Genomic DNA, 25,342 nt, shown 5'->3' with positions numbered 1-25,342 from the left:
GGCCATTAGTCGGGCCACGTGAAAGGCTGGGGGCGGGGGAGGAATTGCGGGTTCGCAGGTTGGTGTTCTCTGTGCGGTCCTGAGTGTAGCCCGGGCCCTGTGCCGAGGGGCCACTTTTCTCTCGGGAATTCGCGTGTGCGCATAGCCCGCGGGCGCGGAGTGAAAACAGGTGTTCTTTCTTACTGTTTTTGCGGTCTCTGTGCGCTCGTATTCTGCAAATGAGACTGGATCACAAGGTTTTGTCAGGAATCCACACAAATAGGTATAAGTGGGAGGAAAAACTTTGGCTCCTTTGACATCCCCTGGGAAAGTTGTCTTCCTCTCTCCAGAATTCCTTGCCTTCCTGCTTCAAAGAACCTCCATCATCCCTAACCCCTCCTCCCAAGTATACTGGATAAAGTGTGTTCAGTAATCATATATTCCCCTATATTTTCATCTTGTTGTTTTGCTTACTTTCTTAACTACAGAACAGAACTGCTCGCCCAGTTTAATTTTTCTGCCTATATATAGTTTAAAATCTATTTCTTAAATGTATTTGCCACCTTCGTTTCTTTTCATCCTCTCCTTCATGAATAAATGATCTGTAATTGTGCTACCTATTCTTTCTCTGTCTTTTTACAAGGTAGCGTTACCACACACTCCCCACCCCCCTTTTTTCAGAAGAAATGAAGTTTGGCATTATATGCTATAGTTTTTATTACAATTTTTAAAGTTGATCTTTTATTTTGAGCCAATTTGCATACTCTTTCTCCATTGAGGACATAGTTTGTGTTCCAAAGCCATGAAGACCGTTATATCTCAGCAGACCATAGGTTAAACCCAAATTCTTTTTTTTTCTTCTACAACTTGGAAGTTGCCTAAACTGTGAATGTGTGTAGTCTTGTTTGAGTAAAATAATGCAAATCATTATTAATCGACTTTTAAAGGGAGATGGGCTCTGAAGGAGGGATTTTCAGTTAGCCTGCTGGTGCGAGATGTTAGATGAGTGGAAAGAGTTGGCACATAAAGGCAGTAGAACCATTCAGCATTCTTTTATGCTTTCCAAATTGAAAGGAGGGCTTGTTGGTGTAGATATTAGGCAGAAGAATTCAGTATTTTTTTCCATTAGTCCATGTGGAGGGAGGGAGGGGGCAGATGGAGAAGGAGAGAGATTGAGAGAAGATAAAGGAAAGAGAGGTCAAGGAGAAAATAATTGTATTGGCTAAGAGGAAACTATAAAGAAAAAAATGCAACACTTACAAAAAAAGAAGCTTTGCACAGTTAGAAGCAATACAAATAATCAAAAAGTTTTGCAACAATTTCTTACTGAGAAGTGCCATATATACAAGATACACAACAGAAAGGATTAGAATTTAAATTCTCTAGAGATTACTACCAGACACTAATTTTATTACTAGTCCCTTTCTCCATCAGCACTCTCTGCCACACACACATACACATTACTTTTGGACAGTGTAGGTATCTGTTTGTTAGACATATATGTTGTTTACAATGCATTCTTTTCCTTGCACTGCAAGCAGTATTGAACTCACCAAAAAGTCAAGTTAATGGCATTTGTGCATCCTTAGTCCTTGGCATTAATGGAATGGCTTACTCTACACCACTTCTAGGATTAATGATTCCATGTGGACTACAGTCTCCATACAGTTCTCTTGGGAAAAGGTAGATCCACATTAAGATACCTAAAAAACGGCAACTCCCCAGGGAAGAAAAGATGCTGATCGGGATGTTGTAAGGCCAAGCATATATTTTAGCCCTTTATATTGTGCACACATACAAATTAGATTTTAAAGTAATTCACAGTACTTAAGGAAAAAAAATGTCCCAAGTTAGGCTTCATCTTTTATTCATAGTGCTTCTAATTTCCATGCTTGATGTTAGCGTAGATAAGATAAAAGGAGGAAAATGAACCAGGTACAAATTAGCTTACTAAGCATTGGCTGCAAATGAAGGAAAGTAAAAGATGAAAGGTCTCCAAATTAAATTAAAGGCGCAACAGGCTATCTGTGTTCAATTATTCCCCCCTGGTAACTGCAATGATGCTGTCTTCTCCCATACTGCTAACTAATTTTCAGCTGCCCCTTTCAACTGAGCTGTGCTGCTAGGAAAGAAATATTTTCATTGAACAAGCCTATATTAATAGTCAAATCATTTGCAAATGAAGCTCAGTGTGAGTGATTGCCACAGAAACTGGGCTTTCATTGGAGAGTAAAGTGTCCAGGTGTTCGTTCATACTCTTATGTTTCCACTGCCCACTCTTCCTGTGGCATTGGTAGGATCTTGCACTATGGATCACAGGTAATCCTGCCTGCCTGTGCACCCTATTGATCGAACCCTTCAGAAAAACTTATTTGCAAAGAATTTAAGCTGCCTTAATAAAAGCCCTGTTACAGATAAATGTGACTCTCTATCTGGTCATATTTTCAATAACACTATTGATCAGATCTTTCTTATTAGAAAACCTTCCAAGCTTTTCTGAGTTTAAAGATGGTGCTTTTCAGCTGAAGTTGCTGTCACCTGTGGAAATCAATCGAATTGAAAGGTTTAAGAATAACACTTTCCAAGCAGGGAAAAGAACTTTAAACAATTTTACTTTAAATTGAAAATGTTAAGACTGGAAGACAGGCCGACTTTATGGTACTTAAAGAGCTCATGAAAGGCCTCTGTTAAATGAAAGTGCATCTTGAAGATGTTTCTGGGAAGCAGTAAACTAACGAGGCCCTTTGTTTGGATTTTTTTAATTGGGTGGTGCTAAGTTCTCTGTGCAAGGTGCATGGTTGCAGCTTAATTGTGTCTTGCCCCTTTCTGAGACATATATGTCTTCCCCCATTAAGTGCAGTTTATTGGAGTCATAATCCAAAGGATATTCAAATTTAGTGCATGGCATCTTCCTCTTAAATACTGTATGTCTTTCATGAAAGGAGAAAAGAGATACCTTTTCTGTTACCCTTCTTACAATTACTTAGGGCTTGGTAATTATCTTTTCAATGCGAGCAATCTGATTGTTTTTAAGTGTAAGCATAAAGACTATTTTACTTCAACAGGGCCTCTTGTGTTTTATTTCTCCCTACCTAAAAGCATAATGATAGTCTCGCCTTAAGTTTCATAAAATGTGAGAATTTTATAAAAATATGTATATAAAACTATGTCCAATATTCATCAGCTGTCAATGTTAAGTCAATAGATTTCCTTGACCCTCTCTGTGTGTATAATACTTAAATGCTGGCTCATTTTTGACAGTTTCATTTAGAGAACAGCAGATTTCATATAGATTTTGATATTTTAATGGACCAGAAATAACAATTTGGATTTAAAGCCATACACCCTTCTGCCTCTTCCTGTTGTCTTTTACCATCATTCTTCCTCTAACCTACTTTTCACTGATTATTATTTCTCATGAATAGACATGAAGATATGTCCAGCTTATTGTTTAGTGCAATAAATGTGTTTTTTAAATATTTAGGCTTTTTGTCTGCTGTTTCTTGGAAGCTATAGTGGGTGACTCCATCTTGTCTGTTCCACTTGCCTCTAAATTACAAGCTGGTAAATTTTCTCTTGTGTGAACAGTAATGGAATAGTAATTGCTCTTAAGGCATGCTGCAAAAGCAAAGTAGAAGAACCACAGTCAGTGGTTATTTATTAAATATTCCAGGTGGCATTCAATGGTGCTTTTTCCTTTCATTTTCCTTTGTAGTGCTATTAAAAAAAAAATTGACATATAGAATGTTCAGATATGTTTATTCATCTGAACAGGGAGCTTTTGAACTCTGGATTATTTGTTCTGCCTGTATAAGTTGGGATAACACATTGTGGTATATTTGATTTGCAGCGCTGTTGAAGCATGAAATTTAACTTTTGCATAGTTCTCAAACCCTCCTGCCAAAATTGTGTAGTGCCAGCAAGGCACCGGGCAGGTTCTCTATCACTTTAGGCAAATGGGTGAAGGAGAGTGCCCGAACCCTTAGTGGCTTTTTCAGGCTTTAATGCTTTCTGCACCAACTGTATGGGACAAGCCTTCAGGCTGGCAAGGCAGGGAAGCCAGGGGCCAGGAGTCTGGCAGGCCTTCCAGCCCTGGCAAAACTTGACACTATCTTTGGGATCTCTTCTGTGTAGTCACCTGGTCTCTCCCAAAGCCGCCCCACTGCCATGTTGCTATCTGAGCAGGCCTAGCACCTCAGCCAGAGGTGTCTGCATTTATGCAGGCCTGACACAAGCTATGCAATGGCTATCGTCTGACAGATTCCGGGTAGCTTGGGAAAAGCTCTGAAAAATCAGAATTTCCACTGCTAACTTATGTTATGACCTCCCTTTTTTGTATAATCATAATATCAAAAAATATTGTAGCAACATCAGTTTGTAACTGGATTGCCTTAGCTCTAAATTGGCTACCTGGCCTGGGCAAAGTACAAGCTGAGCTGCTCCTGGGCAGGAAATTCCTTTGACTGAAGACAAAAGGCAAGCTCCTGAAGAGAGAAGACCCCTGAGCATCAAGACTCCTGGAAAACTTCTTTGGTCTTTTGACAAAAAACGATTCTTAAGATAACTCTCAGGGCATAAGGACCCATGGACATTTTCCTAACATTATCAACACAGGTTTTGCTTAATGCATAACTATGTGACTTCTTAATTTACTCTTTTCCTAAAACAATCACTAACTACTCTCTGCTAGTCTTATTTAACCTCTTCCTAAAACAAACACTATCTACTCTCTGCTAACCTTAAGTTAGCCATTAGCTTCTCTTTAGGCTATCACTGAGGACTCTGCTAACACAATTTATTCCTTCCCCAGGACTCCTAAATCCTTTGCTAACAGCTCATCCTTTCCCAGACCCTGATCCTTTAAAGTCATAGTTAAACATCCGTATACATGAAAGTTATCACAAAGATGTATAGTGTGCCATAAAGTAACAGGAAGAGGATGCATTTTTCTCTTCCTTTAAAACTTTTATGCCGATTTCTTATTAACTTATCTGATGCATTATTGTAACTAAATCTTGCTAAACAGTATAAATAAAGACCTGCAAAAAGATGAACAGGAAGACTTGCACCCAACTCCGACTCCTGTGTCTTCCTCACTCCCCCTCCTCTCTCCCTCTTGGAATCTCTGCACGCCGACGCCTTCCCATCTTAGGGTCCTGCCTGTGTTGCCTCCAGACACCTCAAAAGTTGGAGCTGGTCTCCAACACAGGCCCACGCCATGCTCTAGGTGTCCACAGTCAGCTGCGTGCAGGGCACCCAAGCTCCTAGTCGACTTCTGCATTCGAGGTCACAGGTGATAGCCACAGAGGCCAAGGGCCTAAAAGCCTGACCATTTCACTTATTTACAAATTGTTTTACCAGTCCAACCTTAGATAGGTGGATAGGTTCAAGATATTTAGACTAGATTTCTAATTCATAGGGAAAAACATGCGATTATCAGTTATTCATATGCATATTTTTGCATACAATTTTAAACAGATGTTAAGACTCTTAATCAATACAAGTGAAATATAGTTGACAACAACTGGACACTTATGGGCCAGAAATCTCCCTTAGGGTTTGTAGGGTAAATGGAAATGATCAGGTTTTTTTCAGCCCTCCCGCCACTAGTATCAATGATTGACATCTGTGATCATGCACTCGTGGTGAGGGCGGCGCCGGGACTAGGCTGCGTGTGTGCATGAGTGGGCACACCTGGGCTGAGAGGCGGGGCATAAATGGGCGGTGTCATAGGAACGCCAGCAGAGAAACAGCCTGAGCGGCAGAGGACCTGGGGCAGTAGAGACCAGAGAAGAGACTGCAAGAGAACTCCAGAGAGCCCAGCAACAGTAAAGATTCCCTGGGGCCCAAGAAGCCTACCAGCCTCCTGGCGCCCCCTCCTCCCCCTTCCCCTACCTGCCCTGCACCTGGTGGCCTCACTACAAATAGTGTAGAAAGATCATGAAAAGCCTGAGGAAGCCACCAGGGCTCCAGGACTCTCTTTTACTCGTCTGCCCGGATCATAGAAAACCTGCTCGTTGCCCTACTGGCACTTCAGGGTTTTCCGTGGATTAATTTAATCCTCACAACAGCCCTGAGGTAGGTGCTAGCTAGTACAGTCCCTGTTTCCCCCCACCCTAATGTTGATATTTGGTATGAGCACAGTTGTTTGGTGACTACAGAGATTTCTTTTAAAATGTACCCTGAATCTAATACAGCCACTTACTCTGGTATAGTTAGTATCCCACTCTACAGTTGAGTGCAAGTACTGGAGGTAATTTGAAAAGACTCCACAACTGTTCCGAGTCAGGATTTTGAATCCCAGTACCCTCTTTCTAGAACCTACTTGTCTTACTGTCTTGAAGTTCGCTCATCTCATTTACCATGTACTATCCGGTAGAAATAAATCAATGAGCCATTGTGGTAAGTAAAGCAGTTGATTAGCAGAAGTTTTCTGATGTTTTTGCTGTCTTCTGCCACACTTGAGCTCAGCGCTGTCTTCATGGTTGTCTACTTCCTTTTTGAATTTTTTTTTTCCAGATAACATTTGGTTTCATTAAAATTTTATAGCTTCCCTCATGATCTCAAACTTTTACAGTTAGAGACCATATGCTTTTTAAAAATTTCAGGTAGGTCAGGTGAAAATTGACTCGTTGCATATTTTTCTGTGTATTCTAACGATGTCTTGTGAGTCAGTATGACTTGATCATTTCTGCAAGAAAATAAAACATGAAAATTAAGATTTTTTTCTTCAGATAATGTGTGTATATCAGCAACTGTACCTACTTGGCATGTGTGTTGTCAGGGCAGATAAAATTGAATGAAAAATAATTTTCAGGGTGGAATAGAAATGGGGACAATTTTGAATTGTTTTAAGGTGGGCTCAGTTGTTTACCCTCAATGCATCAGAGCTGAAGCTAATGACACACCTGCCTGTGCTCCTACTCATGGAGGCTGAGGCAGCTCCCCCCTAGAGCACAAGGATGTGCTTATAGGAACCTGGACCCATGTAGGGCATTGCTGTCTTTGCTGATTTTAAGGACCTGCATTGCCACATACATTCAGCTGCTCACTTGTTCATGAAGGTTTGTTAATTTTCTTGTCTAGTTTCTCCTGTGATTAGGTTTCCTGAATTGAAAACAAAATGAATAAATCATTGGTTGATTCCTTCTGCATGCTAGGAAAACCTTGACTGTTGAGGGTGGGTGATCTGTAAGTTGTTTGGTCTTTTCCCCCAAATGCTTAAACTAGCAATTTCTATTAATCTCCCTCAGCAAAGAGAGAACTTTAACTAAAGAGTACATAAACTACATGCAGATCTAAGACTTGAGCCTGAAACTGTATTCATCTCTGTAATGAAAGTTGAATCTTCTAAATGCTGAACATTCTCCATAAAGATTTCTGTTAACTTAGATATTTGTATCGTAACCATAATAGTTTTTCATTCTGCAAACTTCCTTCTATCTATCTGAGCTTAAATGTTTTCACATTCAGAAGTTATTGGAATATAATTAATCAGTATGCATTCTGCACTTACACATATTAATTAGGTACCTACTATGTGCAGTGTGCATTTATGAATACAGAGTATCAGCCATCACAGGTTAAGTATCTGGACTGAAATTGCATGCTGAGATCAGTGTATGTTGAGAGAAATGCAAATGCATAGGAACTTGAAGAAAAACAGGCTGTATAAGTAGCTGTGGAGAAAGTGACATTTGAATTGAGACCTGAAAGATTTTGGGGACCTAGCAGGTGATGGGGCAATGAAGAAAGTGCTCTCTAGGTAGGGGAGCCATGGTTGTGACCATGAGAAACCTCAGAGAACTGAATGATGTCCTGATTGCAGGAAGCTGTGATCAGAGGATGAACACTTTGTCTCCTGCATGTCACAGTATACTCATCTTTGAGCAAAGAGTTAGCATCTCTTCTCAAACCTGCCTTATAAAAAAAGTCTTCAAATTCTTTGTATTTAGAAATGGAATTTAAATCATGTCCATTAGCTTTTTCTTCCTAGTTGTCCTTACCCTAATGTAAATCTCTGAATTTAAAAAATGTGTACATAATATGCTTTCATTTTTTAATCTAGTATTGCAGTCTCTCAGGGAAACCTTTCATCTTTAAATTTTAAATAAAATTTGAGTAAGGCAGGTGATGAATTAATCAGAAAACTAAAGATGTCTTTTTCATCTAAATGCCCCAAGGAAATGGTAGTATAAATTGTTTGGGTTCTGATACCTATTATGTAATCTGGTATGATATTTGAACTCTTTCTTCCATCAAATATAAACTCCATAAGTACAGAAATTTTTTTGTTCACTTTATATTTGTAGTGTCCATGGCAAATGAATTGCAAGAAATTTACAAGTTGAGGGACTGTGTAATGTAGAGTCTCTGTGTAAATGTCTCATGTAGAGATTGTCAGTCAGATAACAATTTTGAAGTCAGTATTATTATCAAGGATTACATATAAGTAGTAACTTAAAGAGCATTATGGCTTACTGGAAGTGCCCTAGCAGTGCCCATTAAGGGAGAGGGAGATGTGTCAAGGTAGTTGTGAACTTAATGTTAGACCACTTCATGCATGTAAAAGGCTAGAAAGCAGTGGGAAACTTCAGGGGAGTTTAGGAGTTAAAACAGTTGTATATTCAAATCTAGACTTACCAATCCTAGTTGTGTGACATTGGCATGGCTTGCTTGCTTCTAATCATATATAGGCAACTTAATTAATTTGTTCCTTTGTTCTCTTTCCTGCAGTGACTAGTTGAGGGGTATACCAGATGGCTGAACTGCCTGTTTGTGAGATGCTGCTAAATTCTGTGTTCCTGAAATCTAAACTGTTTCTGGAGGCCTAGAGAGGGGAGGAAGTAGAGGTGTTTTACTTTCCCAAATTAGTCTGTACCCAAGTGGAACTGCACAAGTGGGTGTCTTAATTATACCATTGGGTGTTACTACAGTGATTAGAGAGACTGGAGCTAAGTAGGGCTTGTCTATAAAGTGTCCTGGAATGTGAGAGATTAGAAAACATCTCATGAACATTTGAGGTTGAGGTGGAGTGGAAGGGCAATCTCCTGTGGGTTAGGAGGTTGGAGGCTAATTAATGAGCATGTGAAAGCTGGGAAATTGGCTTGTATGTAGCTTAGAGAACTCTGCTGAACTTCCTGCAGGCTCTGGGTTTGATTTTAGTTACTCTTGTACCAGCACCTGTCATAGACCTAGGACATACTGCCTTATAGACCATTTCTGGCATAATGAATGAATCAGAGATAGCATATTGCAAAGGAGAGGGCAACTTAATAGTTAGGAATGAAGCAAATCAGTTTTTAAGCACATATTTAGAACCATAGTTTAATTTTTTTTAAAGATTTATTTATTTATTTATACAGAAGTGGGGTATAGGCAGAGGCTCAAGGGCAGTGAGAGGCTTCACCAGAGACAGATTGGGGAGCAGAACAGGCAGATCAACGAAGTACACTGCTGAGGGGAGCAGCGGGCAGGTCAGGAGAGGTCTGCCACGCCATGTGGTCACCTCTGGGGCAGGCAGGAATCGAACTCATGTGGAAGTGGCCTTAGCTTCTCAGTGCAGTGTTTTAACCCGCTGCGCCACCCATAGTTTGATTTTTAAGATAACTTAAAGGTTATTAGTATTCCTTTTTCCAGCACCGATTTTAAGTAGCAGAAGGGGTATCTGATTTGATAGTTTCACCTTGTGCCCAGCCCCCTCTGAGATGCTTAACTAGGACACTGAGATGCCCTTTAACAGACTGACAGTTTTGGGGAAATCTATCCTGAGCTTCTTTCTTTCTTTTCAGACTGTTTACATTTCATAAATAAAAACATTTTGCAGCTTATTTTCTGCCAGGATGAGGAAGATGGTAGCTATATATAGAGATAGGGTCCCTTGGTTGCCTCTTCACGTGGGAATGCAGTGAGTGTTTTCCTTGTTCTTTCTTCACAGACCCTGTGCCATGTAGGTCATTTGCGGGGAAGCACCAGGGATCTGGAGCAATGATCCTCAGCATTCTCTGTCCACATAACTAAGCTAATACACTTACACATGCTTTAGGATATTTTCAAATGGATGTCTAAATTTTACTAATTTAAAATAGTTGAAGCATGGATTATAAATGTGCTATAAATATATCCAATGGGCATTTTAAATACTGTAACAGTCTTATCCCTAATATCATTCATTTACCAAATACTTTTCAATAATATTTGGAAACCTGATATTTTTTGGAGAGAATTGATATCTTTACTGTGTTAGCTCTTCTGTTCCGTGAACAGTTTGTCTTTCCATTAAGACAGATTTTTTATTTCTCTTATCAGCATTTTGTAGTTTACAAATGCTTTCCTTTTTGTGAATAAGCTTTGTTAATTGCACATGGATATTGTTCTTTTAAAATTTATTTATGCTAGAAGTGGAGGGGGAGTGAGAGGATACACCAGAGACACACTGGGGAGCAGACCAGGTGGATGTACTAAAGCTCACTGCTGAGGGGAGTAGCTGGCAGGCCAGTGCTCTGGCCTTCACCCTAGGGTCTACCATGCCATGTGGGTCACCTCCCTGAATAGGGGTTGAAATCATGCTGCAGTGGCTGCAGATAGCATCATAGTACTGCATATTAACACATTGTGCCACCAGGAAGAGTCCTGGGTATCATTCTTTAAAAAATGGAATAGAATTCTATTTTTTAGATAAATGTTTTGTTCTGTATTTTTTTTTCCCTTCCCAAAACATCCCTGCTCATACCTCATCAGCCTCCCTCCCTCATCCTCTTCCCCTATTGCCCCTGTTCTCTTTGGTAACCATTTTCTTCTTTGTACCAACTCAAATTTTATTCCTTCTATTGTTTGCTTGTAATTGTTTTTTTAGGTCCATATAATTCACAGAAGAGTAAAACCATCTGAAATCTATCCTTCACTTTTTTAACTGATTTTCACTCAGTGTAATCACCTGGAGGTCCATCCATTTTATCTCAGATTCCATTGTTTCATCTTTCTTCACAACTCTTTCTATTTCTATTTGCATTCTTTCTCAGAATTTCGTTCTAGCATATTTGGAGATTTAAGATCAGTGTCATTGCTACCATAACATGTTTGCAGCGGCCTTCCTAATGGCTCAAGGGGTTAAGTCTCATCATGTTAACTGCAGCAGCACGAGTTCAGTCTCTGGCCAAGAGCTAACCCATATGTCGCAGCAGACCTTTCCTGTCTCACCTGCTGCTCCCCTCAGCAATGTACTTCGTTGATCTGCCTGTTCTGCTCCCCACTCTGTCTCCAGTGAATTCTCTCACCCCTCAGCACTTCTGGCCTTCACCCTAAGTCTTAACATGCATGAATAATCTTTAAAATGTTTGCAGAAACAGAAGATATTGATGGAATTTAAATTTTTCTAAAATCCCCATGGCTATGAAATTCTGCCCTAGAAACTTTTTAGGATTGAGTTACAATTAGTAGCAGTAACCACATAATCAAAGCAAAATAAATGTTACGAAGTTAGGTTACTGTTAAATATGAAAGCTACAGTTATTGGACATTTATTTACTAATGCCATGAATGGGAAGTTTTGTTGTGGATATATACTCTGTATATTTTAATATAACTGATTGTCAAAAAGAAATTGATTTAGCATAATTTATATTGCCACTGTTTTTTTTACATAAATAGATAAAATGAAAGCATTTTCTAAGAGTTGTGTTCTTCAGTTTTCTGAACTCAAACTCTTAGCCAAAAATCACATGATCTCAGCAAAAAGTATCTTAATGATCTTTTGATTACATCAATTCTCCTTCATTTTTTTTTTAAAGATTTATTTGTGCATACAGAACTGGGGTACAGGCTCAGGGGCGGCGAGAGGCTTCACCAGAGACAGAGTGGGGAGCAGAACAGGCAGATCGATGAAGGACCCTGCTGAGGGGAGCAGCAGGGCGGTCAGGAGAGGTCTGCCACACCATGTGGTCACCTCCAGGGCAGGCGGGAATCGAACTCATGCGGAAGTGGCTTTAGATTCTCAGTGCTGTGCTTTAACCCCCTGCACCATCAGGGAGGGCCTCTCCATTTTTTAAAAGCAAATAATTAGAAACCCCTTGTCTTCTACACTGATTTATTACCCATTCATTAGAGGCATTAACTTTCTTAATAAAGACAACAGTATTCCCAATTACCTTTGCTTGATTATGGTGGGGCCTTGCATTTAGTACAAATTCAAGATGAGTGGTTGCCCTCTGAAAGTGGGAGAAAGACAATTGCAAGAGAGACTGAGAAAAAGTAGAACCTTCCTCTATCCGAGAGGTAAATAGGAAACATGTGGGATTGCTGAGCTTCTGGGGATGTATTCCCTGTAAACTGTTGGTTCTCACTTATTCGCTGGAGAATCTGGGAATCATGAACCATGCACCCTCAATTTGAAAACTGCTTACTCCTCAAGGTCTCCTTTTTCTGTTTACTGCATGTTCGGCTCCATCCCAAATGTTTACACATGCATTCTGCTATTTTAGTTCTATGAACCTAAGGTAGGAACTGTAATTTGTATTTTATAAGTGAGTAAAGCCCCACTATTCAACTTCCACATGTGACCTAATACAAATGTATGTGATTGCTGTGGGATTTTAATGAGGTGGAGTGGGAAAGAAGTTGAATTCCTCTGCATCTGGACACCTGCTTTTTTCAGAACTCAGCCACAGGAGATGGTGGATAGGCTCCAGAAAGCAAATGTCACAAAGCCACATAGTTACTGTTCTATGTTGGTGCTGACGTCTTGTGGTTTTAAGATGCTGCTGTCAACCTATGGGAATGAGAACTTAAGTATGGTCCATATGTGAACTTGTTGGTTATCATCTAAATAAACTTCAACATTTCAAGATTAAAATGTCAGTTTTAAAGGTCAGATGACAGTCTGGGGATATTTTTGTAACTTTGAAAAGTTCCTGAGCTACTTCTGCTCACTTTGGTAAAAGCCCTAGAGATATCCTTGAAGTCTTTCCTGAAGGGAAACTCTAGTCTCACTTTGCAGAAAAGTTCTATTACCCATGTTCACCAAATTTTATGCCCCAACTGCTAATTATTTTTGTTTTAAATGGCTCTAGTTATTTGCCTATTTTGTATCACTGCTGCGCATGTCTAAAAGACAGTGCCTATGATTTTTTAACCTTTCTAGTTTTGCTTTCCCAATTGTTTTAGGGTTAAAAATAATAATCTTTGAGAGGTTGGCTTGACTATGTTTGTTGCTTTGGACAGTAATGTGCATTTTTATAGCAAAAACATAAATGTAGAGTTTCCTCTGAAAATCATTTGATGTCTGTAAATCCAGTGACATTTAGAAGTAAATGCCTAGTCTCTGTTCCTTGTTCCATCTAGATGCCTTGTCCATTGTTGTTGTGGTGTTTAGGGAATTGCTTCTCCGATGGTGTCTCCCGTTAAGTCTGTTAATAAATACTTTGACTATTTTGGAATTCCTACCTTAGGAGCATATATAGTAGCAAGTGTATGTCTTCCTCTTGTATTGATCCCTTTATCATTATATAATCTTTGTCAGGGTGGTCTTTTTGGCTAGAAGTCTGTTTATCTGATATAAATATAGCAGTTCTTGACTTCTAAAATTTTCCATTGGATGAAGTGCCATTTCCCATTCTTTCACTTTAAGTCTGTTTGTCTTTATAATTTAGTCTCTTGTGAGCAACACAGTAAATTTTAGTTTTTATCTCCCCCTCCCCACTCTTATTGATATAAGAGAATGTGCTACTGCCATTTTATATTTTGCTTTCTAATCCTATTTATTGCTTTGTTCAATTTTTGTGACCTTGTTTTTAAATTAGAGCTCCATTCAACATTTCTTGTTCTAGTGGTATCAAACTCCTTCAGGTTTTTTTCAACTTGGGAAACCTTGTAGTTGAAAGAGAGTTTTATAGGACACAGGATTCTTGGCTGGCAGTTTTTAATCTTGAGTATTTTGTGCATGTCTTTCCGCTCTTCTGTAAGTGTTCTGCTGTGAAGTCTGACATATAACTTATGGGAGTACTATTATATGGGACCTATCTTTTATCTCACTCACATTTAATAATTTTTTTTTTCTTAAAGACTATCACTGAGTCTTTGATAAGATCTTCTAGCAGTTAAGTCACCAGGTGTCCTGTTAACTTTATAGACTGGTATATTCAGTTCCTTCCCCAGATTTAGGATGTTCTCAATTATTGGAATACACAGTCTCTTCCGTTTTCTCTTTTTACCCTATGGGATACCTATAATCCTTTTGTTATTTCTTAATGAAGTTGGATAGCTCACAGTGTTTGTTTGTTTTTAAAGATTTATTTATTCATACAGAACTGGGGTACAAGCCAGAGATGTGGAGGGTGAGAGGATTCACCAGAGACAGAGTGGGGAGCAGAACAGGCAGATCGACGAAGTACACTGCTGAGGGGAGCAGCGGGCTGGCCAGGAGAGGTCTGCCGCGCCATGTGGTCACCTCCAGGGCAGGCGGGAATCGAACTCATGCAGAAGTGGCTTTAGCTTCTCAGTGCGGTGCTTTAACCTGCTGCGCCACCAGGGAGGGCCAGTGTTTGTTTTTTTAATAGCTTATTTCTCTTTACTCACCTGGTTCATTCTTAGTTCACTTACTTTTTACTGTTCAATCTGTCCCCATAACTTTCTATGGCTATTGCTCTCTGTGAAATTCTTGATCTTTTGATTTCTTATTGATCAAGATCTCTTGATCTTGAATTCAGTCCTGAAACTGTTAGTTTCTTACTTAAAACTTCAATTTCTATTTTTTGTTAATATATATCTCTACTCACCAAATCGCTTTTCTGAGTTCTCTTGTATCGCTCTTCTTGATAGCTATTCTGAATTCTCTCTAAGAGGGTATACTCTTCCATGCATTTGAGTTTGGTTCCTACAGTATTTTTCTTCTTAGTTATGTCATATTAGTCATATAACATGTTGGTGTCATATTTTCTGCAGGAACTGAGTTGTCTTTTACTATCCTGTCAAGTAAAACTGTAGCTTTCTTTGTTTTCTTCCCCTCTCTCTTTTTCTGTCTATGTATTCTCTTTTTCTCTCCCTCCAACCCCTCTTACTACTGGTGCCAGAAAGGGGTGAAAGGGACAGTATGGAGGCATTGCTGCTATGTCAGCTGGGTGGGTCAGGGACACAGAAGGAGCCAACTGCTGTCATGGAGGTGTTGGGGTCAGTCCATATTCTTGTGCATGGCCCACTGTTGCCACTTTTCTTTGGGTTCCAAATTTGTGACTTGGCGATCTGCTCACTGTGGTATACTTCACATCACTAGTACAGATCACAGAGGGTTAAAAGAAGGCAAATGTAGTCTAGATCACCTTCTCCACTTGTATAGTTTTTTGAATCTAGTGTTTTAAACATATATACCACAAGGACAAAATAACTCAGTGTTTTGTGAGTTGTAGTTCATAGGACAGTGGCATCTGATAAACTGTTTCTAGGCATGATTTGAAATGGAATGTTTTGATTCTTGTTCATTTCCATATCTAGGGAAAATTTAGATTAAAACTCTAAATGCTGAAACACTGATGGAAGGGCACCATTATTTCAGGTCTGGCTTAGCAGAATTTACTTGGTGCAGTTTTTCCTAGAAAAGTGTATTTTTCTTCTTAAACATCTAAGTAAAGGGTTTCAGTGGAGTCAGATCCTAATGTGTAAGCCAAGGTTTGGAAATACCTAATATATGCTGAGGGGGATGGTGATGACAATGGCAATAGAAAATTATACATACTTAATTATAAGCCAGAATCATAAGTGTTTTCACAGTTTTTAATTTATTTACTCATCAAAACAACTCTCCTTTATTAATTCTCTTTGATCTCAAATACAATTTTACTTAGTATTTCATTTGAGGCTTGATTTATATATTCCAGTATATAGTGAGTTTTGGTGCATGTTTCCTGTGTGGCTCAAAGAATGTTTATTCTGAAGCTGTTGGTTATAGAGTTCTATACAGAATCCATTAATTAAGTGCTACTCCAGTTCCTCTCTACCCCTACTAATAATTAGTATGTTTGCTGTATCAAATATAGAGAGCTATGTTCAAATTGTGGCTATGAATTCTTCTTTTAATTTCTCTTTGTTTCTTGTATTTTAAAGCTGTTATTTGCTGCACACACATTTAGATTTTTTTTATTTTATAATTGTCCCTCGTCTCTAGTGACCTTTGTCTTGAGAGCTACAGTAGCTGTTATATGCTTATTCTTTGCATGTATATCTTTTTTATATTCCATCTCTGTTCTTGTAACTAAAATATGTCCATTGTAAATAGAATATAGAATATAATTGTTGCTTTTTCTACACTGTTCTCGCAAGCTAGGGAGTTAATCCTTAATCTGTAAACTAAGCCTCATTTAAATAAACCTTGTGTGACTCTTATACTGAGTGTATAGTTCTTTTTTATTTTTATAAATTGGACTTTCTGAATTAGGTTTTCTTTTAATATATTTATATCTGTAACTTTGCTTTTGACAAAAGTAATGTTTGGCCCCAATAATTTTGTAAAATGACTTTTCACTAAGGCTAGGAAAGTTTTTGTCAACTTTCTGTTTAAATATTTTCTGGGAGTATTTACTCCTATAAATTTAGTATTCCCTTATACTTTCTCTTTAATAATTTGTTACATATTCTGAATATTTTTAGAATGAGGAGAACATGAAAGTTTTTCTTTCTCTGAGATTTCAGGTATATAGGTAGAGTTGATGGTATCAGCATCACACTATGTGAGTTTACTGTCATATTTATTTCCTTTATCCTTTTCTTCAGGGCTCTATTTTAATGTACGAGCTGTATGACATTTGATTTATACATGTCTTTGTGAAATGTACAGTGTTTTGTGTGTAATATTTTAAATATACATAAATGGCATCATAAAATATTTTTCCCAATTTTCCCTGCTGAACAATTATTTTTAAAATTGAAGTAATGTTACATGGTAACACTGATTAATGCAGTTGTGCATCATCAGAAATCAACACCTGTATGTACCATACAAATTTACCACCAAAATTCCAACTTTGTCCCCCAATATACAGTTGACCCCCTGATCAAACTTCCCCCTTCCAGCCCATCTTTTTTATTATACCTGTCTTTGTTTATTTTGAGCTACTTTTTGCCTTTTTGGCACAAAATATTTTAGAATAATATTCTTTCCCCATGCCATACTTGGAATCAGCCACTTCTCCAAGAAATACTGAATATTTTAGTGGAGGATGATATGTACAAGTTGATCTGGATGTTAAGTGTACTTATTCTTTGGAGGTGTTAATATTTGTAGGTCCTTCCATCGTGAATTAATAACTCATTTATTTTTATTTAAATGAGCTTGATTGAGTTAATATTTGCCTGTACTCTGGGTATAAAATTTGCACTCTACTAACCTTGCTGTCAGTTGGTTTCACTGAATGTTGGTTTGTATTACAATAGAGTAGTTTGACTATTCTTGAATTTCATGTGAGTGAAATTATATTATATAACATTTGTCTGATTTCTTCCATGCTACATTGTGTTTAGAGATTAGTTCATGTTCTGTTGAATCTCAATAGCTCATGGCTATTTATTGTTAAGTAGTAAACTATTGCATGAATATATCATAATTGGTTTATCTTTTCATAATTACATTTGGGCAGTATCCAATTTTTACAGCTATTATGAATAAAGTTACCATGGTATTAGTATCCAAGATCTGAGATCCTAGGTAAGTTCATTAATACTGGATATCATTACTTCTAGGAATTGTCAGTTGATAGAGCAAGGAATATGTATAGTAATCCAGGTATGTGTGTATACTTACTAGTATCTTTATAGACCCATCCCTAGGTTAGGCTAAACAAAATACATAATCTTGTCACCACTGGAATACATAACCACATGGATCACTCTGCCTGACTGCCAACATCTACCATCCAAAATGGGTTGGTTATTTTTATTTCTTTTTTAAGATTTATTTATTTATTCGTACAGAACTGGGGTACAGGCCAGAGATATGGAGAGTGAGAGAATTCACCAGAGGCAGAACAGACAGATCGATGAAGTACACTGCTGAGGGGAGCAGTGGGCGATTCAGGAGAGGTCTGCCACACCATGTGGTCTCCTCCGGGGCAGGCGGGAATCGAACTCATGCGGAAGTGGCTTTAGCTTTTTAGTGCAGTGCTGTAATCCACTGCGCACCAGGGAGGGCCAGGTTGGTTATTTTTAAGTGGAATGCTATGACATAAGGTCCATGACATAAGAGTTCTTTTCTTTCTGGAAGGTTTTTGATCTTATATTCCACAGTGTTTAGTGTTGCTTATCTCATGCTGATGTCTTTGTGGAAGCCTCAGCAGATCCCATGTCAGACTCTCTGCAGCATGCTCTCCCAGCATCATTTACTTCCCTCATAGTCCTCATCAGCATAGAATTTAAGTAACTAAACTTGTAGCTAGTTTTGCACATTGCTTTATCTTTCACAGAATGTTGGCTTCATAGATAAAGGAAGATTTTATAGAAAAGTCCGTTTTGCTTACAAGCCTGGGTGTACATAAGTTACGTGATACTTAGAGAAAAAGTGAGGAAGTGAGAAATGTTGGACTCAGTCTTCTATGAAGGGTCATAAGAGAAGGATTGAGAAGGTATTAGTAAGAACATTTCTGTGCCCTATAGTATTTTTTTTCTTAAGATTTATTTATTTATGCTTACAGAACTTGGGTACAGGCTAGAGATGTGATGGGTGAGAGGATTTACCAGAGACAGAGTAGGGAGCAGAACAGGCAGATCTATTGAAATAGACTGCTGAAGGGAGCAGCAGGTAGGTCAGAAGAGGTCTGCCCACCCCATGTGGGTCAGCTCCCTGGCCAGGGGTTGAACTCATGCTGCAGTGGCTTCCGAGAGTTTCATAATGCGGTGCTTAATCTGTTGCGCCACCAGGGAGAGCCTGCAATAGTACTCCTAGTTTATGCATCTCAAAAGTTTATGCTGTGAAAAGGACAGTGTATGGAAATCAAAACAGACCCAAAAAAGGTCCAAAGCAGCACAAGTTATGGCACAACACTATGTAGATCATAACTTTGAGCCAAATAACTAAGGGAACTGAATGGTGAAATTATTTAGGGGGCAGGTGCAAGAAATTAAAATGAGCATGTGTTAATCGTCTAACTTGTTCCAAAGAAAATTTATAAATCTGTTGGGTCATTTAAATATAGTTTATATGTTGGAAAATATCAGATGTGTATGAGACCATGACATTGTAAAGGACCCCCTGTTCGGGCCATCACTGCTTTGTCCCTTCGTATTTATACAGTGTATTTTCCTTTGTGCTTTAGATCATTGGATTCTGTTGGATTGGGATGGTGGTTAGTTGTTTTGTTTTGTTTTTGTTGTTGAAATATTAGTTTAGAAAGCAGGATACAGAGTTTAACATTCTCTTTTGTAATTCTACTTCTTGAGGTTGCCTATAGCATTTTAAATTTCAGCAGATGAAGAACTATATTCATTTCCCTTTGGAAACAATAAAACAAGATTTCACCTAGTGGTATGTCTTCAAGGAAATTAAAAGCATTTGTTTACCTTTTTCTGTTTTACTCAAAGGGCATTCTGGTGATCATCTGGATGTGATCTTGTGAAGTGTTTTAGTCCCTAGAGCTGGCTGTTCGGCATCTTCCAAGGAGAGACCAAAGAGATACAGCCTAGAGGTACAGAAAGATATTGAAACAGGAGCTGGTTGTTGATGAGGATCACCAGACATAGGAGTGAGCATATCTACCTCCCTCAGTTCCTAAAGAAGACGAACAAACACTACTTGCTTTGGGATCGTTTAAATGGCATTTAGCCTAGAGGAGTGTGGAGATATAGCAAATGGAGCTCTGTGTCTTTGTAGTCAGTGGATCTACGAAAATTATTCTGCCTGTGATTTTGACTGGCCAGCATTGCTATACAAGTCCTGTCCATTTAATTGGAAGTTATGGCAAGAGGAAAAAAAGAGTCAAATAGGAAAGGAATGTGTTTGGGGAGTAAACCTGCTTGTAATGTTGTAACTCTCATAAATATGTGAATTGCTTTCTCTTTTTCCTAATATTTCTCCATTTTAGGTTGGAGCTCACACCAGGTACCAGTAGTTATTTAGCCACTATATTGTGTTAAGAAAGTAGAAAAGCTTTTTCAATTCTGAGAATATTTTATTTATATGAGAGTGCTTATAACTTTTAATAGTACCAGCCATTGTTAACATTTTTCTCCCTCAGAAAAGAATGTGTCTGCCAAGGAATCCTTAAAGAGCATAGATTGAATGAAAAGGACACAGAACAAAGGAAAGATCCCAGGGGGGGACTGAAGAAGTTCTGTAAATAGCTGTGCTATTTTCCTTTGAAATGTCTGGCCCACTATGTACAGTACTGTGGTTGCGCATGGAGGGGCTGTGTCTCTCTCTGTGGCTTGACATTCCCCGAGATCTTGGAGCATCTGGGTCTTTCCAGAGCATTGCAGTATTTAAATGACAGGCTTTTCTGACTTGGCGTCCTTGCAGATCTACTGCTGCATCACCTGCATTCCAGTAGCCATTCTTTCACCTGTCACACAGGACCCTTTGAAAAGATAAAACATAAAGGTTATCTCCAGGCCACTCTCAGGAATTTGTACTGTGCTAAGCAAAACTTACACTTTCTAGCATGAAACTTTGAAAACTCTTGTTTCTGTGATTCCTGTCTTTACCTGGAACCCTAGGTCTTTCTGCATTCCGTGAGCAAATTCCTTTGTCTGTCTTGGCCCAACTTAAATGAAATGCCTACCTCAAAACATTCTCTGCATTTTTTATTGTTCCCTTAGTAGTGGTCTCACATGTGGTTTATTATTCTCTTTAATGGTTAATTTCTCTTTTGCTACTTTAAAGCTATTTCTGTACTCAGTTCTTTTACTGTCTCCTTTTTGATTGTAAGCTTGTTCCTTGATGCTGATTGTTTGGTACATGTGACCTACATTTAATGATTAACTGGTCTTACACCCTAATCAGTAATTTTTTGTCACCTTCTGTAAGGAGGGTACAGCCTTCTACACATTCTGGGGAACACCAAAGACTAAGATAGGGTCTAATTACCATATTTTCATAGGATTAGAAATTTTAGTGGTCTGAGCAAAAGGAGTTTAAAAATCTTAGGCGTTTTAAGGAAATATGAAAAAGAATACAGTATAATTTTTAGTGCCTTAAACTTTAAGCTCATTCTGTTAATTTAAGAAAAACGTATGTATTAAATTTGTTTCTAGGTATACTTGGCAGATTTGTCATATAAAAAATTACAATTTGGGGCCCTCCCTGGTGGTGCAGCGGGTTAAAGCACAGCATTAAGAAGCCAAAGCCACTTCAGAATGAGTTCGATCCCCACCCCACCCCGGAAGTGACCCACATGGTGAGGCAGACCTCTCCTGACCTGCCCGCTACTCCCCTCAGCAGTGTACTTCATCAGTTGGCCTGTTCTGCTCCCCACTCTGTCTCTGGTGAATCCTCTCACCACCCCTGCACCTCTGGTCTGTACCCCAGTTCTGTATGCATAAGTAAATAAACCTTTTAAAAAAATTACAATTGACATAAAAAATTTCATTTTATGCAGTATGTGAGGGAACATGAGTCTAAAGGTGGAGTAAGTTGGGAGAAAATTTTTGTAAGAATTTTAGTAAAACATTGATTTTTCCACCCATAAGAGACCTAAAACAGTTATTAAATGCTATTGATTCAAGAATTAAATCACCAGAATTGAGAGAAATCAAAGTTCTAAATAGAGAAATATATCATGTTCATAGTTTAGAAGACTCAATATTAAGATGTCAATACTCTTCAGATTGACAGATTCAGTGCAGTCACAAGTTGTTACATAAATTCAGTGCAATAACAATATTTGCTGATAATGACAACCTGAATCTGAAATCCATATGGAAATGAAAATGAGCTAGAATCGCTCAAACAACATTGACTTTTCATTTGCATTATATTTGAAAATCTTTTTCAAGTGTTAAATTTACCTTTCTTTATGAATTTCCAGCTTGATAATCATTATTTTAACCATTGGCTGATCATGACCCATTCTGTAACAAACAAAAAATAAAGCACTGGTATTAAGATTATGATTCTATAAACTGCAGGGAGTGCCCTGCCCAAGGACACACCCAGCTGAGAGGGTGAGTAGAACTGAAATCAGCCTGCGTGTGGACAGACAAACCATGGCTCAAGCATGAGTGTGTCTGGCCAGAAAGGGCCACCTTTTGTTTGCACAAAGGTGCCATGTGGACTGTGGCCTGTTCAACATGGGGCCTACAACAGGTGGCAGTGGTTTTCCCAAGAAGCGCTGCTTTATGTAAGCAAGCTTTCTTATAAACGTTTTTCCTCTTACCTCCCAGCAAAGAACTTTTAGCTGAGGGTTTTCTTTAATGAGAGCTCCACCTGTGTACTTGCATGTGGTGTGTATGGTGTTTTCCTCTCCAGTTTGGCCTTGTTGTCCTTGAAGGCAGGTGAATTTTTGTCACCCTGAAGGATCCTAGAATCTCTGTGTGTGTGGATCCCATTATTAATGCCCCCAGACAATATTTCTGTGTGTCTGTAGCAGTGACTTTGGAGAAAGGCAACTCTTGTGACTCCTCTGAGATCTTTGGTGTTACTGAATAATAGTTTTGTAAGGGGAAACCAGACCATCTCAGGAGACATAGAGCATTGTTTACAAAACTCAATTTTGAGACAAATTGAAACTAGTCAATTTATTTTCAAATAAGTGATGTTCAGATAGTGACACCCTTTATTCTTTTAAGTCTTGTGCCCCTGACTGGGTTTGTGATGGAGCGCAGATCCTGAAGACACTGGGCAGCTATCCACAGTGGACTGGTAGTTGTGCTTGAACTTCTCATTCCCCCTCCCATTTTTTCCATGAAACACACATTCTTTTCTTTCTTCCATGTTCTTCTCCCCAAGGAAAGTTAACCACATCTCTTTCTCATTACAGATGCGAACTACACGCAAGGTCTCTGTCTGGCCTGTGGGCCTGGTTGGTGGGCGACGCTATGAACGGCCCTTGGTAGAAAACGGCAAAGTCGTTGGTTGGTACACAGGCTGGAGACCAGACCGGCCTTTTGCCATCGACATGGCGGGTGAGTGTGGAGGGTGACATTTGCTCCTCTCTGACTGTTCTTGGTGTGTACTAGATAGTTTACTGATAGTTTACTAGAGGGAAGCTTTTAGAGTTCCACATTGTTTTAACGGTATAGCATATATTCAGCAGATTAACCATTTAATTATTTAGTTAAGCCTTCAAAACAGGCTCTTTGGTTGTTTCAAGTACAAGCTGATTTGGGGGGTGGGTAGATAGAAAATGCTCATTCTGTTCCTTTTTGTCATCTGTCCATGTCATCCTTTTAGCCAACAAACATTTATGTGCCAGGTGCTGGATTCAGTGATGATAAATGCTTAGACCCCTGCTTATGGGGGTCTGTTGCCTGTCTAGTTGGTGCCTTCTCACTAGATGGCAAATTTGTTACAATGTATTATCACATACTGTTGACAAATTGATAGCTTTTGAAATTGACAGATTTATTATTTCAATGCTTATTGATTTAATTTAGTGCTTATTGATACGTTTGACAGCTAAAATATAAAATTGGAATACTGTGTTTTCAAGCATTCATTAATTCTAAGTAGAAATGCCTTTTAATGTTTTTGTTCTCACAACCAGCTGAAGTAGATCACAAATTCTAAATTGCCACTTTATCTATAAAGTGATTCATTTTCTGTGGGTTATATAAAATGATGTCTGTGATAACTGGAAGGGTGGAGTTTGAAACATGAGACTAAGACGCATGCACACACATAAGTCACTGACATCCATACCCTAGATGAAGGTAGAAACTTCAAAATTGATCTTGTTAATCTTCAACTCTGAAATAGCCTTGTCTGTCTGTGAGTCTATATTTGGCTAGTCCTTTGTGTGTATTTCCTACTGTTGTCAGAATCTCTGTGCTTACAATTTTGACGGGATAAAGGCTGTATTTTGACCACAATTCATCACTTTTATTTTGAAAATACTATACATTTGAGGGAGCATGGTTGTAAAGTAAAAGCCATTGGGGGAAGCTCTCATGTGTGGCAGTGTGACAGGAGAAGACAAACCAGGATATTTTTACTCACCATTTAACAATCATTTTCTAAGGGCCAGTTTTGTGGGACAGTTTATCATAATCTCTGACTTCAAGAAACATCTGTCTCACTTCTCTGGTCACCAGGTTCCCGCCACAGCCTCCTGACCTCTCCATCCTCTTCTAACTCTAGCCTGATCTTGAGGGTTTTGGTCCTTGCAGCTGCAACGTGAGCTGGCTCAACCAAAGCATTCATTCACCTGAAGGCAGACAGAGCAGTAAGGGAGCTATAATTGGAAAGTCCTGTGGATTCTCCAAGGCTTCCCCTATAGAGTCTGTGGCTATGAAAATATATGGATGACAATATTTGAGCTTCAGGTTTCTTGCTGAGAAGTGTAACCTTGAACAGAAAACTTAGACAACATTTTCTACTAAATCTTTAACTTGTCAGGTTTATAGTTTCCTGGAGGGTGGAAAGAGGCAGTGGCATGAATGACCCTAGAGGCCTTCTCCACCCTATTGTTCCCTTTTCTGGCTTCCTACCTTGGGAAGCTCAAAGAAAGCTATCTCTGGATTCTGAATATTTGCAACAGCTGTAGCAGCCAGAGGACAAATGTTTGGTCTGTCTTCCAAGAGTCTTGTTTCAAGATGTTACTCAAACACTTTGTCCATTTTCATGCAGGTTAGTTTCAAGGGGAGGGCCACCTGCCTAGTTATTCCTGGATCCTGCTGTAGAGCTGTATATAGATGCTCCAGTATCCAAACAACTCATAGTCTATTTTACATCTATCCCCCAAACAGATATATTTAAATCTCAGGAAAGTCACATGGGTTCTGTGCCTTATAGCTGAAAAGATTTTTTTATTATTATTATAATAGTTTATTTTTACATCATATGCCTTTTTTCCATCTCAGTTGTAATCCCCATGGACTTCCTATCACCTGTTCACCCATGTGCCATCACCATAATCCCGTATACTTCTCCCCCACCCCCATTTTTGATCCCATTCCACACTCCACCTCCGTGGAACTATGGTATATAGTTCATTATTTTCCCCTGGTCCTTTATGGTCCTGCTATGGGTGAAACCATCTGGTACTTTTCTTTTTCTTTCTGGCTTATTTCACTAAGCATGATCCCTTCTAGCTCCATCCATGATGCTGCAAAAGGCATGAGCTTATCTTTTTTGATTGCTGTGTAATATTCTATTGTGTATATGTTCCACATCTTTTTAATTTTATAATATTTTATTTTTACATATTTTTGTACATTTTTGCATCTCAGTTGC

At 38.8% G+C, this 25,342-nt stretch overlaps 1 protein-coding gene across 1 annotated transcript in view; it reads left to right on the top strand.

Moving 5' to 3' along the window:
- B3GAT2 (beta-1,3-glucuronyltransferase 2) overlaps positions 1-25,342 on the top strand; it is a 45,491-nt gene that overhangs the window by 1,931 nt on the left and 18,218 nt on the right. The window contains exon 2 of the mRNA XM_004673614.2: positions 22,929-23,073. Within this exon, the coding sequence (XP_004673671.1) occupies positions 22,929-23,073 (145 nt within the window). The remainder of the gene's footprint in view (positions 1-22,928; positions 23,074-25,342) is intronic.

This window comes from Condylura cristata, unplaced genomic scaffold, assembly GCF_000260355.1.
Source record: "Condylura cristata isolate star-nosed mole 26May11 unplaced genomic scaffold, ConCri1.0 scaffold00001, whole genome shotgun sequence".
Lineage (NCBI taxonomy): Eukaryota > Metazoa > Chordata > Mammalia > Eulipotyphla > Talpidae > Condylura > Condylura cristata.
Note: the sequence above shows the minus strand (reverse complement) of the source record. Positions and strands in the feature narration are given on the sequence as shown.